Below are 17448 nucleotides of genomic sequence, written 5' to 3' on the forward strand. Positions count from 1 at the left end.
TTAAAAAACATTCCCATCATTGGAATAAGGATGAATTGCAGGCTTTATCTAAACAACATGGTCTAAACAGCATTATTCAGTAAAATAAAGTTTTGCAATTCAAGTGTATACAGTGCGAGCTATTTCAGTGCGAGTGCCCTGAGTGACAGCCTTTGACAGATATTCAAGTAGACGTGAGGGAATGAGATTTGGTGGAGAGACAGACAGCCGACAGGTGGTCAGATTTGAGAAGCTAATGTTTAAAGTACATCCTTCTCCGAGAAAACCGTCTGATTACTTTGACTTCTGCAAAGCAATTTCCAGAGCAGAGGACTCATGGACGGATGCTGGATGACCTGTCATGTCAAGTTTTGTCAGATGAGAAAAGAATGTGTCTCTTTAGTCAATGTCAAATTGTTCATAAAGGTAGATTAAAGCGAGGATGTGCGTTACAGCGACTTCACCACGGTTAAAGGCTGTTGTTATTGGAAATAGAGGTGTGCATATATATTTGTAAAAAAATATATGAATTTGTTTGATGTGAATTTGTTATCAAAAGAAAATCACAAATGAAACCTCAGCGTGTCAGGGGTGAAAGCTAATCATACAAACATTGGGTTGTACGATTCATGCCAATTGTACAGTGGGTACATGAGATTGTGTTGAATACAGGTCATATATTACTCTACCATACAGTTCCAAGCCCTTATGATTTTTGATTTATCTCAAGTCAAAAAAATTAAACAATTACACAGTTGTATTAATGGTTACCAAAACTAAATTAACTATAAAGGTATAAACGTTATTCATTACTATTATTTATTATTCTGTATCTGAATTATATGTTTAGTCAAAGTTTACTTTAGGAATACTAACAATTTACATGAAAAGAGTACTTCTTGTCATTATAGAAATCACATTTTAACTTTCCACGTTCCGGGGCGTGGCAATCAAAGCGGCGTGGTGTACGCGTCATGGTGAAAATTAAAATATTTTTATTTTAAACACTCAAATAAAACTTCATTTTGAAGAAACTATGACAAAAAATGAACACATACTAGATTATTAATGAATTAAATGTTTTTACCTGTAATGGGAATAGCTGCGTGATGAAGTGAAACTAAAGGGTTAATAAACACAAACTAAAGCAGATGTTGTAGAGCGTCTGGCGAACGATGATAAATGGCGTAAAAATTGTAAAAACTGATTATTTCACACTATTAATTACATTATATTTAAAGGAGTGTAACTACTGTAGCATGTAAATAATGCACATAAATAAAGTGAGCAAGAGCGCTCAACAATTATATCTAATCAACTGGCACGTGAAACCTAGCTAGCAGGTTACTCAGACAAAATCACCAGCTAACTTACTTTTAAAATTGCAAAAACTATAGACTAATACAATAACAGGCTTAAATAAACATAAGTCCACTTACAGTTCTCACGGACACGCGTTTTATCAACTGGCTATCCTTCAGACATGACGAACCACGTCTTTATCTCGTTTCGGCCGTGTGGCGCGCGTGCCTGCTCGTGGTGTGAAGCTTGTCCGCGCTATTCTCTGATATGCACTTGACGGCCTTTTGTGCAGGATTTTTTTTTTTTTGGGATGACCTAGTTAAGGCAGTAAGGTTTCCCAGCTTTGGCGGGCTGCCCGAACTGCAAAGTGCTGCGGGAATCATTTCTTCCGTGTGGCGCTTGTGCCCGCTCGTGGTGTGAAGCTTGTCCACGCTATTCTCCGAGATGCACTTGACGGCCTTTTGTGCAGGATTTTTTTTTTTTTGGGATGACCTAGTTAAGGCAGTAAGGTTTCCCAGCTTTGGCGGGCTGCCCGAACTGCAAAGTGCTGCGGGAATCATTTCTTCCGTGTGGCGCTTGTGCCCGCTCGTGGTGTGAAGCTTGTCCACGCTATTCTCCGAGATGCACTTGACGGCCTTTTGTGCAGCAATTTTTTTTTTTGGGATGACCTAGTTAAGGCAGTAAGGTTTCCCAGCTTAGGCGGGCCGCCCAAACTCCAAAGTGCTGCAGGAAACCTTGCATACAGGACTCCTTTACTTCCTGATCAGAACATTTAAAACTGTTATGTTTTGGAGCAACATAAGGGTGAGTAAATAATGAAATGATGTTTATTTTAGAGGCTAATAACCTTTATCATGACTATGAAACTACTAAATTCACTTTATTCATTATCTCTTAGCTGTCTCTGACCCCTTCAGTCTCTAAAACTCTTTCTCCACCTGTTTGCACTCCCTGTGCTCTCGAGCTTTTAAAAACGTTATACATTCATCCATAAAAAGCAAACATCATTTGATTTGTTTGTTTCATATACAAAATTTGTGAGTGCACTGGGTTACATGCCGTGTGTGTGTTTATGTGGGTGCACCAAGTGTTGAGGTGTCCTTGAGCAAGACACCTAACCCCAGGTGCTCCCCACGAGCTGGATGGCGCCTTGCATGGCTGACACTGCCATTGGTGTATGTATGAATAAGTGAGTGAATGTGAGGCAACTTAAAGTGCTTTGGATGGCTATGGTTATGTTAAACATGCTATATAAATGCAGTCCATTTACCAATAAAAAATATATTTTATAGACTTACTAATTTCAGGGTGGCTAAGATGACAGACAGGGTAGCTGAAGCCCCCCTAAAAAGGGTCTAGAACCACCCCCCGCAGCAAACTCAGAATCTGCAATTCAAAGGGTTTCTTGTTGAAATTCTCCTCGGCTCTGCTCATGATGTTGTCCGTGGCCTTGATTTCCAGCAGTTATTGGCAGCAGTCATCAAAGTGGGCCTGTTCTCCTGACCTTTCTGACACGGCTGCAAGAGCTTGAATACATTTGGCTACAACTTGTGAATAAAATAAAGACCATTCGCTTTAAAGATCTCCTTAGATGCCCAACACAATCTTAATTTATGACTTCTCACCATCATAATTTATTAGACTGTCATCCTGTTGTTGTATAAAAGTGATTTATATTTCAATAATGTTAATTATATTATTCATTTTAATTTATATGTATAAATACTTTGTTATTGTTCGAAACTATTCTTGAAAAAGACTGGTATTTCAATGTGTTTGGAAATGTCTTTATTACCAGTGTGGTGAGTTAAGTGGATGTTAAACTGGGCTGACAGAATCACATTTTCATTTAAATCCCTCTTTAAATGACCATTATTCACTTAATGTAGAGCAGGGACTCCAAATGGTTTAAAATGAAAACATCCTAATGCTTATGAAGGATCTAACTTGCATATTAAAATATACAGTAGATGCTTCCCGAAGCAAGCATTTTAAGGACTTGATGTACGTAAACTTTATAACATTTCCAGCACAATCTCATGGCAAATGGAACATAATTTGTGGCTAATTCGGACGTTTTAGTACGATTCGTTTTCACCCCTGTGATGTTTTGGTTAGGGGAGGGGTTTCATTACTGGATATATTTTAATAATAGTATATTTCTAATCATTATTACAAATGAAATGTAAAAACCCCTGTGAGATCATGCTGGCATTTCTGTTTTTTTGTTTAGGAATTAATGAGCAGTTTTACATTTCACACATAGCCATAGAAGTATACTAAACGCATCCTGCTGTTGTGTTTTTGCTATAGCCAGGCATACATTACATGTGTTTATATGTTTGATATATATGTCTCCAGCTAATTAACAGTTATAACAGTAATAAACTCTTTACCTGACATCGACGAGTTATCTTGTCAATTAAGAGAAAAACATTTGCATAAAAAATGCATGTGTTCATGATGACTTTTTATATTAATCTGCAATACCACACTACCCAATGTATGAAAATACTGAAGCCAAAATGTTATTTACTAATTTTAACCTCCGTGTATGTTTTGATAATCATTCTGAATCTGATCTCTAACAAAATTCCTTCACAAAAATGCAATTTTGTCCGCTTTTTGCTAAAAATGTTGTATTTTTAAAAGAGAAATACCCATATTTAAGAGTTTATAAGCAGAGAAAAAAAAATATAGATAGGATAAAAGTTTTTTCCCCGTTTTGTTTGTTGTTTGTTTGAAAGCAGATGGTCTGTTCTTTCTTTTGATATATTTGTATGTTTATATATTTTTAATGAAATTTTCACATGTTGTATCCCAAAAGAAAACTGTTGTCCCAATGTTCCTGCTCTTGTTTTATCTGCACAGCTCTTTTCTTTTTAAACGGGTTTACTCTCTGTTGTCTCTGTTGGCTCTTGTAAAGGACATTCATTTCTCTTTCTTACTGCTTTGCCTCCTCAGCTCAACCTGGTTTTCATGCTCTGCTGAACTCCACTTTCTTGAAAAGAAGTAGAGAGGCTTCACACAGCAGCTTATGTGCCAGACAACACCACTAAATAAAAACCTGTTAACTTAAAGTGTACAACACAGCCATCGTTTAAATTACTCAATAAACACACCTCAGGTTGCCTTTTGTCCTCTTCGTCTATTTTTTGCTTAGTTTAACTTTATTTTTTGTGATACAGGTCCCATACATTTACCTTTGCGTTTTGTTTTTTCTTCTCTCTCTCTCAGTGGTAATAGTTATTACATTCTCAGTAGCATTTCCAATACCCTTTAAATTGCACAAATTGACATTGCGAATTAAAGCAACACTATGTAGTTTCCATGTAAAAATGACTTACAGCTCCCTCATGTGGTTGAAAAGCGCAACAGTGCCTGGTATCAGACACTCTTCTGCAGGCAGGGGGAGGGGCGGGGCTGTGTTTCCTACCCTCCACCGCCACTTTCAGCGTGTGCTTGTAGCAGCTAGGAGGCTGCTCAGGTTGCAGCAACAGTACAATTTGTCCAGTTAAAAGTTGTTCTATCACTGAAATAATTTTAGAGATATTATTTAAAGGTAAAAAAAACTACATAGTGTTGCTTTAAATGGAAACACATCAATTTCGCAAAACTCCAATATATCGCAAAAAAGTTTTTACGCTCGCATGAAATGTTTTTTAGGCAATTCGGGAAAGGGTGTATTTCACAAAACTGCTCACCTGATGTAAGTAAGTCACATATTTATTATTTCAAGATGACGCGGTATGTACTAAAACCTTCAAGAAACACCTCAAAATGTATCTGCTCCCAAGTATAAGAGGCTTTGGATAATACTATCCTCCAGTTAAAATAATGCCTAGTGCGGTGGATGTGATATTAGTAAACCTACCAACATCAGTCAACGTAATGCTTGAAATAACCCAGAGGAAAAACTATGTTTCAGTCACATATTATCGGTTAATGGAAACCCCGTCATTTCGCATTATAGTCTTTTGTAGACATTTAGAAAAAAAAGCTAAAGTTTTGCGCAAATCTGCAATGGAAACGCAGCTATTGTGGTACAGGGATGTTTGGTAGGCGGATGACATCACTGCAGTTGTGTTGACTTAAAAATCGGCTCAATTTCTTTTAAATCAAAATGTCATTTTTTTTCTCTCTTTAATGTTGGGGTGAAATATAACCCAGGGGGTCTTTGTGAGATTCACCCACATTCACCCAACGCAGAAAATTCACTCAGATCTCAATGCCAAAAACAAAACTGTCTCCTCATCAAGGAGATGGAGCCCTGATTCGGGATGAAATATTAAATTATACACTAATGACTGTGCTGGAGCTGCCATCATTAATACTTGTTAAGAATATGAATGATTATTGTCAAGACCCAGTGCAGTTTTAGATTGGATTCAGTTTCGCCTTTGATTTGTGCGCATTTTTCCTTCCTTTCAAATGTGGGATTTAATATGTGCAGAAATAAAATTCTCTGCAGTTGTTCAGTCACATTTGACAGGCACCAGGACCAAACAATTTTTAAAGCAACTAGGTAAAAGGATATGTTGCCCAAGGCCCTATAGCTGGCCACACCATTACCATTATGACTTCACACCAGTGGCCCTTACTGAGACCTGCATGTGAACTCCAGATAATTCCTTGAACTGAGCCCACATGGAGCGGGAAACATGAGGCTTGTGCACCTTAAGACGAGATGATGTGAAGTTTTAATAGGCACCCTGGAATATGTTTTTTAAAACGCATCACAATTAAAGCAAAAACCAGGATGGAAAAGCATCATGAAAGGCAGTCTGATGACATCAAGGCTCGTATTGAGAAAAACAACCAGTTATTTGTCTCACAATGATGCTCTGGTATTAATAGATTTATCTTTTGTTTTGCCGATGACTTATCCAGGTGCGTTAAATTGGGGTGTTGATCGTCCTTATGCCGAGACGCTTCTTAGAAGCGAGCAGAAAAGCCCTTGGGTGTCCACATCTCACAAAGGAAGTTAGCAGCAAGCCACTGTGAATTGAAATATTGAAATGGAAATGTAGAGCAGACGACAAGAAGCATAATTAGGAGGTGGAATAGACATATATTTACTCCAGCCCGCATAGAACTTGAAATTTACCCTTCTCATGCGCATCTGTGGTGTAATTATCTGGAATGATGGAGTTGGGAATATACATGGCATGCTGATGGGAAATCGAGAGATGGGGCAGTTTGAGTTATAACGTAAGAAATAAAAGAACAATATAAATAATACGGACTGCAAATCAAACTCTCAGACTTAAATTCCCACCGCTCAGCAGTAATGGTTTGGATCGACTTAAGCCCTGTGTATAGTCTGTTTTTTTAACCTACGTGCACTGTCAAACTCACAGCCTTGCAAAGTGTAGTTTATTTGTCTCCTACGTGTACACAGACAAAATGCAATGCATCCCCTTAACTACATGCCACATTCTTCTTAAGGGTGCATACCTATCCGTACAATGCACGAGGGGTTTCAAAAATCTGGCGGTGCATACTCTTCAGATGAGGAAAATTGCATCACATGCACTGTACACGAACCCTCGCGTACGCATAAAAAATGGCCCATAGGGGAGAGCAGGGAAGAAAGATCAATTTTTCAGAAAAACTTAACTTTTAAAAGGTAATGTTTTAGACAGAGATATATTTTTGCTGTGGTGAATAATTCACAAGTGTGGTCTATCAATACAAGGTGAAATTTTGATCAAATAAAAACGACTTCAGTATAATTTCACATTAAACATAAGTAGCGCATTGTTACTTTTGACCCTGACAGCTGGGACAAAAGTAACACAACTGAACAAGATAGATTTTTGTGTTACACTTTTTTTTAGTAAACATACATGACTATGACCTTATTAATATGTAAGTGCAAACATAATTTGTTGTTTAAAAACAATTCAACTACATTTTTTTTTAGTTAAAAAGTTTCATCAAATGTTTCAAACCTGCAACTTGACAGTACAAACTTGAATTGTTGAGAATACATTTTTAATCAGTTTGAACTAGGGCTGTCAAAAGATTAATCACGATTAATCGCATACAAAATAAACGTTTTTTTTTGCATAATATTAGGGCCGGGACTCGATTAAAAAAATTAATCTAATTAATTAGAGGCTTTGTAATTAATTAATCGAAATTAATCACATTTTAATCACATATACATATTTGACCTGAGAACATTGAGAAGTTTTTTTTTCACATGAATTTTTAGTATACCATGAATAATGACTGAATACATAAGCTTAAGCAACAAAATATTGTTTATTTTTGTTCAAACAAGTCGTTGTACTCGGAGTCGGGCTAATGTCCACGCTAGCTGCTATATGTTTTGCATTGAGATGATACTTGAGGCTCGATGTGCTGCGGGTGATATGTGAATTCCTTGTTGCATAGCTTACACACAACCATGCTCTTATCGACGCTTCCATCCGTTCGTTTTTTGTAAAAGAATTTCCTATCCATGGGGCCAACCAAAGCGATCTCATCAGCTTCTTCGTTCATGTTCACTGTGGTTTGTTGTTGTCTGAAGTCATGAACGCTAGTTGGTGCTCCAGTATAATTAGTCTGCCGAAACTCATCCAATGAGAAATGTTGAGCGGTGCAAAAATAAGTGCGATTAAAATGCGTTAAAAATTTTCAAGTCCCGGCCCTACATAATATATGTGTGCGCACTGTATGTAATTATCTTGTATACATAAACACACACACATGCATGCATATACTTTAAAAAACATTTATATGTATATATATTTATTTCGATTTTAATATTTTATATTATATATACACATTAAAAAAAAATATAACACAAACAAAAAAATCTTAAATAAAAAAAAATCTTACATTTATAATTGTATGTGTGTATTATACAAAATAATTACACTAAATAAACACACAAATATATAATACCAACACAAACTTTTATTTTGTATGCGATTAATCGCGATTAATCTTTTGATTAATGCAACCGTATTAGCATTAGGACAAAAGTAACAACTGTTACCTTTGTCCCAACAGGAACTCCTGACATTTAAACCAGATTTACTTTTATTTTGAAAAACTCTTAGAAGTCAAACTTTAGGGTGTGTTAGAGCACAAATTAATCTGTAGATTAATCAGTACTGTAACACATGAAACCAAAAACACAACGCATTAATAAGATAAACGCTTTAGGAATTTACTTATCATGGTTGAAAACAGCTTTCTGGACCTACACGCGCAAAACGGTGACAATATAACGTGATATTTGTCACAGTTTGGAATGCAAATGCATTCAGGGCTTTGAGAAAATCGCTTAGTTACTTTCATCCCGTGTTACTTCCACCCCGATTCTCTCCTACTTTACATAACGCAGCTAGGGAATGTAACAGCATGAATGACGTTATGCGAATCTCAGTTTTGGTTAACTGTGCACCTAGCTGAATCACGCTCGTGCTAATAATAGGCATGATAGCAGAAGTGTACAGTATTGTGGTATTGCTTTTAGTTAATAACAGGTTATTCTAACAGTTCAGCACAAAACAAAATGTACCCAAATAGGCTTGGGAAATCACAGGGAGGTCCAACACTCTATTGGACAAAAGGTACAAAAGCTCTCACTGTACCATTTTAAAAACTACAAATTTTTACATAATCGGTGCATATTATTTCTTCAAAATATATACTGGGTCCTCAAAGATATAAATTTTTACCTAAATGCCGCGTATAAGGACCTTTTTAAGCACTCTAAAAATGGTTGGGTTATTTTTACCCATGTTATGTAAATATTAGACAGAACACATGCTGGGTTAAAAATGATCCAATGCTTGGTTAAAAATGACCCAATGTTGGGTTGTTGTTATGCAACCATGGGTTATAATAACCCAACAGTTGGGTAAAAACAACCCAGCATTGGGTCAATTTTAACCCAGCCATTTTAGAGCGAGGGTAGCATCCTAGTAACACCTTTTGTACCTGTACCTTTATCTAACAGTCCTTTCTTACCAATGCTAACGGTTATTGGAATGCTTCTTGCCCTGTCAGAAGTTGGTTGTTTGAAGTTGTTGTTTTTTATGTATATGCAAAGTGAAAACAATAAAAAGTACGGTGTGGTGACCAAATGTCCCCACAATGATAGCGTGGGGACATTTCTTTGGTGTGACAAATCATGCGTTTGTCATTTTGTAATGACCTACATGGTGTTCCAGCTGTCTGTACGGTTGATTTGAATGGCCCTTTCCTCTTTTTTATTTCCAGGCTAACTGGAATGAACCTGCCATCTCCCGTCATCAGTAGTAAGAACTGGCTGCGGCTTCACTTCACATCAGACAGCAACCACCGGAGGAAAGGATTTAGTGCCCAGTACCAAGGTAAGAGGTCAGCGTGTGTAGGACATTGGAGAAGAGTGACTTGTCATTGGCGGATGCGGGACACTTGGCAGTGAAGAATAGCACGTGGTTTGGCACGTCCTACTGTGGCTAAATATGACATCTTGGCTTGTGCCCGTGACTCCATAAGCAGACACATGCTGGAATGATGATTACTGCTTCCCTCCTAAAGTGGGAAATCAATCACGACAGCGGTGAGGGAATTCATGTTCCTAACATGAATAACGAAAGATGAGCTGCCTTTAAATCACGTTCATGATATGCGTTTATGATCGTGTTTTCAATTTGCATAATGAGCCGAGGATGCTGCGAATCTCGGGCAAAGCTTGAGGGATGTCTGGAATTTTTTGAATTTCAGAGCAGACTGAAAGTACTTATATGCTTTTGTATTTGACAAAAATATGTATATGATTTTTTTCCTTTGTCTCTAAAACCATGTTTGATCCATCTTAAAGCATTTTTACCCATTCTAGATTATGTATTCATGCATAAATCTATGTTGCATGTGCATGTATTAGTTTTCTTATTATTAGTAGTAAAATATCACTATTTGAAATTTAGTCAAATTATGCAAAAGAGGTCAAAATATATTTAAGTGTGTTCAGAATTTTTTTTTAAATATTTCCTGATTTGGAAAATTGACTGTTTAGCATCCAAGTCTTCTTGGACTTTATTCATAAACCATTTAAACAAACCAGTGCTAGTAAATAAAGTGCACAGTGCAAAAGTGCTTTTTGTGAAATAGAAAAACATTTGCAGTGTTGAAATGTTGTAATTTGTTTTGGCTACAAATTGTGGTTATGTTGATTGATGCAATTGCAAAACTATTTTATGGTCTGTTGAGGACATAGTAAGGAGAACTCTCCAGGGAATCATTAATTCAGATATTTTCTCACAACAAATCCATCACTCTTTTGCCCCCACTGATTCGTCATCATATTTATAAAGAAAAAAAATCAATTTCAAGCTACTGATGGGGGCAATGTCATACAGAGAGCAAATTATGCAAAGTGAATTTATATCATGAATCCTGGATCATAATTGTCATGACATAATCACATGATTGAATCCAGAATTGCTTCGAAATCCAAATTGGCTCCAGATTTCAGTCCGTGTCCGTGATGTTGTGTCTCGGATAGCAAAGTGCGCAATTCACATAAGGTCTGCCAAGTTTGGTCAGGTCTGAAAATAACATATGGGTCAGAGCTCGTATTTTGACCGAGCACACTAATTCTCGAGGAGTTCATCTAACTGCTCTTGAGTTTTGCTGACTGCATTATAAATGGATTGCGGTTTACACTTCCACATATTTGACCTCTGACCTCTCCCTACAGTGAAGAAGGCCATCGAGCTGAAATCCAGAGGGGTGAAAATGCTGCCGAGTAAAGATACAAGTCATAAAAACGCCGTTCGTAAGTACACTTCTCACAGTCTCCACTTCAATTGATGCTGTAAAATTACGGCTGACCTTAAGTAAGAGTCTGGTCAACTAGTCGAGCACACCCGTTAAGCAACTTGTCATAAGGTCTAGCTAGCGAAAGAACAGCTGGACTAAGTTGTGAAACCTTCCTGCTGCTTTTTGTCAGGAGCTAAGCAGTCATTTAAATCACACCGGGGGCAAGGTGGTATGACCAAATTGACATTGTATGATTTAATTTCACAGTATGAGTAATTTTGTATCACGGTAATTGAATCCTTATACAGTTTTTCTTGCTGGGTCAGAAAGTGCTTCATCTAAAGCAACTTATTAGACTTGTCTCTCTGGAATACCTTGATTCTGATGCCAATCTGCAGTCATTTGCCTGTCCAAACAAAAGTAATTATGAATACGAGACACAGGCAAAAGCCGAGCTATCAAAGTCATTTTTGGAGCGTGGAGACACATTTTAATGACTGGACATTTTCCCGTACCTGAGATTAAATGACTTGCTCAAGGGCGTAATATGGCTAGTTCACTTTGCAGGGTTCAAACCAGCAACCATTACTTTACCTACCCAACCGCCCAGGTATTTATTCAACCATAACACGCACACTTCAGTAGTCTTGGGTTCGACAGACCATGTTTGAAGTTGAAGATACGCTAGTATAAATAAAACGCAACGGTGCTCCCCATGAAAACATTATCGATGTGTGATGTTTATTCATTTATTAAACTGGGATTGTTTTTATTCTCCTTGGCACAACCGCGTTCCCCTCAATCATTTTTGTTCGTGACTATTTACAGGTCTTGCTTGTTTTCATTATGTGTTTAATAAAGATGCCCTTGATGATATTCTTAATACAATGAAGGAAACAGCACCACGTTATGCTGTATGGATGATTTCACCCGTTCAACGCTCCGTCGAGCGTGTTCTGTGCCAATTAGCATCACAAAACCTGCTGAGTACACCACTTCAGCGGGGCTACTGTAAAATTTACGCAGCGCTCGCACGATAATAGTTCGGAGGTACCCAGCAATTCGTTACATCTGAGAGAGGTCGCCGTAGGTTTGTTGACAAACTGCCCAATTCACTTAAAGCGGATAATGCCACTTACAAGGCGAATGGAGTCATTTCATTGAATTGAAAAGATACGTTGAGTCTTTTGATATAAATCTTATGATGTGCTATATGAAACTTGCAGTAATTTCTAAGAAAGCTATAGGCTAGGATTTTTTATGACAGACATAAAGCCCACACTGCAGCTCATTGAGACAGTTATGCATTTAAATGTGTGAAGACCCAACCACTGCACAGTTTTCTTTTGTGTGCCAACTAGATAAGGATTTATCTGAAAAGGATTATAGCACAGTAATAATTAAGGTTGAAAAATTACAGTTACGCAATCTGCACAGATATCTGAGAAACACTGTGGCAATTTGTATAGACCCAGTGGTCAGAATTTCTCTCCATCTAAAAGTAGTAAGAATATACAATTCTGCTTGTAGATGTCCAGTTTACTGTACACTGCTAAAAAGTTAAAACAATTTGGTTTTGCAAGTCAATTCAACCTACTGTTTTAAGTTTTGGCTTGTGGAAAATTGACATAATTTATAATATCTGTCAGGGTCCTGTGTTGACGGAAGGCAAGATGATGACGAATGATGAATACTTTTAATGAATACAAACTGGTAGAAACACAGCACAAATGCAAACAATAACCAACAACACAAGGCAGATAAACAGAGTAGGGGTGCACAGGACAAAAACTTATGCGGGGTTAGTTGTAACACGGACTGTTTACATTGTTGCACAAGGTTGAGGGTTTTAGTTTTTCCGGTATTTTTTCGCGCTTGCAAAAGACAATCTCCCGCAAATTATTGTAAATGTATAATGTTTTTCCAGAGAGTTATTGATGAACAAGTTTTTTGGTGGCATGCAAGTAATTTTTTTCATCACGTGTTTTATTTTTCGGTTTCTAAATTGGGTGTGTAAGACATAGATATGTATAAAGGCTAGATGTCTTGTCCGCACTGCTGGCCAATTGAGTGCAACGTCCACATTTTGGCGGCCATCTTACCACAGGGCGCTCGCTCACTCGTAGCATTGAGTTTTAATGATGCAGGTACTTTTAAGTGACCATAACTTGCTTAATTTTTTACCGATTTTCAAACGGTTTGGTTTGTTATAAACGTCAAAGATGTAACTATGACACTGAATACCTATACTAAAAATATAAAATTCATGAAACATGTTAAAGCATCCAGAATTATAGCCACGTTAAAGTTGAAAATTGAGCAAGTTATGGTCATTTAAATGTACCTGCACCATTAAACTCAATGCTACGAGTGAGCGAGCGCCCTGTGGTAAGATGGCCGCCAGGTGATGCCGTTAGGGACTCCGCCGTAAGACATCTAGCCTTTATACATATCTATGGTGTAAGATACCAAATCCAATGCTATGTCATATTAATCAGTGTCTTGTTGACAAAAACATAGCATCATTTTGAAATATGTCTGCTGCTCTTAGCAACTTTTTTGGTGGGCTTGAAAATATTTTGACCCAGCGGGGTTAATTGTGACGCTGTGTTACAACTAACCCCTCAGCACTTACCATATGAAAACCGCTAACATTAGCGTAATTCTTGCCTTTGTTTTAAATAGGCAACACACAAATGATTGCTGGCTGCCAACAAAATAAACGTGCCTGTCTTATCAAAAATTGTGCATCAAATTTATTTTTGTTTATATCTTTAATATTGATTGAATAAGGTCACGTCAAAGATTGAAATCATAATGAAATGAATGGCTAAAATCAGACGTTGATGCTCATTATCTCAGAATTTGATTTTGAAACTATAGTATGGTCTAAAACAGACTGGGTCACATATAAACAAAATGGTCATAATTGTGCTGCTTCTTCTCACATATTTAGACATTTGTATCCATTTATAATTGAACTATAGTTAGAAAATGTCTGGATGAATGAATACAGTGTGGATACCTGTCTATTATATACACAGATATATAAACAATATCCACTTCAAGTATATAGACAAAATAGTATTGAAATATTTGCCTTTGCTTACAACTAACCCCCTGCCTGTTACAATTAACCCCACCCTATGGGGTAAGTTGTGCCGCATTCTCCCCTATATATAGGTGAGTGATTAGGATTGCTGGCAGGTGATGATTACTAATGAAGACCAGGTGAGGGAGAGTGAGGGATGATGGGAAATGTAGTCCAGACAGTGATAACTGGGAAAAACATGAGGGCAACCAAAATGTTACCATGTTTTCGAGAAACAGTCTCGACAAGGTAGTTAGTTTCTCTGACTATGCATCGTACTATAGTGGTTCAACAGTGAGTTATGTCATTGTTCGGGAAACGGACCCCTGGTTAGTGCTGGCAGTTCCAACTAGTGCTACCCAGTTATATGTACGATATGCATTAGATGGTCAATAAATGACCTGTGGACAGCCCATGGGCAAGATGCCTTAGGCATAGACATACACACATTTTGCTTATAGGTGCCACTTTTTATTTCTTTATTCTATGACATGCAGAAATGTCTGTACTACCTGGCAGACCATTGGAATGGTCCTGACATAGCCCACCTTTTACAGTATGTAGCAGCACTTTAAACGAAAGGAAAAGTTATAATTGACAATGATAAAATTTTATGCATGTCAGGTTTGCTGATCATTTATTAGAGCGGGTGTGGTGTAAAAGAGTGAACACCCACTTCTTCAGTTCCCCCTTTAAACAGGAGAGTTATAACTCTTAAATCAAACCAGCAAAACTATTTCTTTAACAACTTTAAAGGGCACCTATTATGCAAAATCCACTTTTACAAGGTTTGGACATAATGTCTGTTGGCAGTTTGTGAACACAACCACCTTACGTGGAAAAAAATCCACCTGCTCCTTGTTTTTAATCCTCATTAAACCAAAGCAGTGTCATTGTTACTGTTATCAATGTGAGGTCACACTGATAAAGCCCCGCCCACTTACCATAGTTTCCACCCTCAGTGAGTTGTACAGTGTCCACAATATCTCAGTAGTTAGCTACTATTGCATCAGACTGTATTAATCAGATCAATTTAACTGAAAGCACTCTCTGTCTGTTGCCAAGGGAGTGAGGAGCTGTAGCTCATTTGCATTTAAAGGTACAGACATTTTGGACATGCTTTAATAAATGATCTGTGGGGTATTTTGAGCTGAAACTTCACAGACACATTCTTGGCAAACCTGAGACTTATATTACATCTTGTAAAAATTAGCATAATATGTGCCCTTTAATGCTCTTGATAGATCTATCGTACAACATTTTTATGAGATTGCTAAAATCTATTTCTCTACATTGTAATTGAATGAGATTTTAAGTGTTGCGTTGCGATGTCGTAGTCTGGCAATGTCTGTCACAAGTTAAAAATTACAGCAGGAGCTCTTAGATCTTCGATTGGGAGGAAAGTATACTTGGCATTTATGTATTAAACATCCACACATGCATTAGGAGGAGCTCTTTGGCACATGTTGAGGTGATCACAGGGCAGCATAGGAGAGCAAAATAAATGTCCAAGAAAAAGATCAGAAAAACAGACACCCGCTTTGATCAGACAGAATAACTCTGGAGACTAATATCCACAATCACGAGAGAAGACATTTGAAGATCACATCAAAAAGAGAGACATGACAGATTATCAAAAGGCCTTGGTCCATAAGTGGCTACCCTGGGCTGCTTACACACACACACACACACACACACACACACACACACACACACACACACACACACACACACACACACACACACACACACACACACACACACACACACACACACACACACACACACACACACACGCACACACAAACATGTACACTAGTAAATTGCCTTGACCTTGCCTCATGATACTATTTATTATTATTATTTTGAGGTTCATGATAAACCTATATGACACAAGCACTTTTTGATAGTAGGCATATGGTACAGTTTGCAGCTTACTCTGGTTAAGAATGCAATAGATACACAACTTATAATAATAATAATAATACTTAAAAAGCTTTACACTCTAAACAATGCTTGGTTATTTTTTAACCCTGCATTGGGTAAATATTGGACAGAACACACTGATTTGTTTAAAGTTACTCAATGCCCGGTTGTTTCAATCTAATGCTGAATTGTTTCAACCCCACTGTTGGCTTATTATAACCCATGGCTGGGTAACAACAACCCAGCTTTGGGTAACTTTAACCCATTAGTGTGTAAATAATGCTTTTATGTGCAATTCAAGGTGCCCTTACAACCCTAACAAATTAATCTTAGTATTCTTATCACTCATATTTAAATGTTTAAGATTGTAAGAAGATACTTTTGGAACAAGATTTCTTAAAATGGTTTATTACAGATCAAACAATATTTCATTTCTCAGTGTTGCATCAGGAACCAAAGGGTTTTTTAATAAGCACAGCATGACCATCTACAAGCAAATTAGAATATCGATTTTGATTAGAATTTTGTAATATTTCAGCATGTACCGTATGCTCAATGTAAATATGTTAACATGATTTGCATAAAGTGATCAGCGATTAAGACATCTTAAATGCTGAGCTGTATCAGAATCCTTTCTTATGTAAAATGTTTCTGAATATCCACTGTTATTATCTTTGTACTTGCATACGTAAGTGCATGAATTATTTATGCGAGTGCTATTATGAAAGTCTAGTTTTGGACCAAGAAGATTATTACCAATTATTATGATTGTTTTTGTGAACTTTAAAATAAATGAACATAAATATATTGATAGGCAGTGTTGGGGAAAGTTACTTTTAAAAGTAATGCATTACAATATTAAGTTACTCCCCAAAAAAGTAACTACTTGCGTTACTTAGTTACTTTTCATGGAAAGTAATGCTTACATTACTTTTTAGTTAGTTTTGCGTTACTTTTTCTTGGCTGAGGCTTGATCTCTTTCAGGTTTGCAGGTGATTTTATGACCAAAAAGTTCTGCATTCAGAAATTGCATATTTCATGTCGAGCTGTCGAGCTCTGGCCTGCCGCCTTAGTTTCTGACTCAAACTGTTCCCACACAAGCGTGTACGCATAGAGTGCATAATGTGACTACGTTTTATTCAGTGCATTTTTTTTTAATCAAATTAATTAAACTAAAAAAAGTAACTTGCATTACTTTTTTAAAAAAGTAACTAAAATATTAATGTGTACATTTAAAAAGTAATGCGTTACTTTACTCGTTACTTAGGAAAAATAATATTATTGCGTAATGGACGTTACTTGTAATGCGTTACCCCTAGGGATGCACCGAATTGAAAATTCTTGGCCGAAACCGAAAACGAGGAAACCAAGGCCGAAAAACC

General features: G+C 37.1%; 1 protein-coding gene across 1 annotated transcript in view; it reads left to right on the plus strand.

Moving 5' to 3' along the window:
* csmd1a (CUB and Sushi multiple domains 1a) overlaps window positions 1-17448 on the plus strand; it is a 667584-nt gene that overhangs the window by 397969 nt on the left and 252167 nt on the right. Inside the window, exons 6-7 of the mRNA XM_065250481.2 lie at window positions 9523-9635; window positions 10988-11065. Of these exons, the coding sequence (XP_065106553.1) occupies window positions 9523-9635; window positions 10988-11065 (191 nt within the window). The remainder of the gene's footprint in view (window positions 1-9522; window positions 9636-10987; window positions 11066-17448) is intronic.

Source organism: Paramisgurnus dabryanus, chromosome 20, assembly GCF_030506205.2.
Source record: "Paramisgurnus dabryanus chromosome 20, PD_genome_1.1, whole genome shotgun sequence".
Lineage (NCBI taxonomy): Eukaryota > Metazoa > Chordata > Actinopteri > Cypriniformes > Cobitidae > Paramisgurnus > Paramisgurnus dabryanus.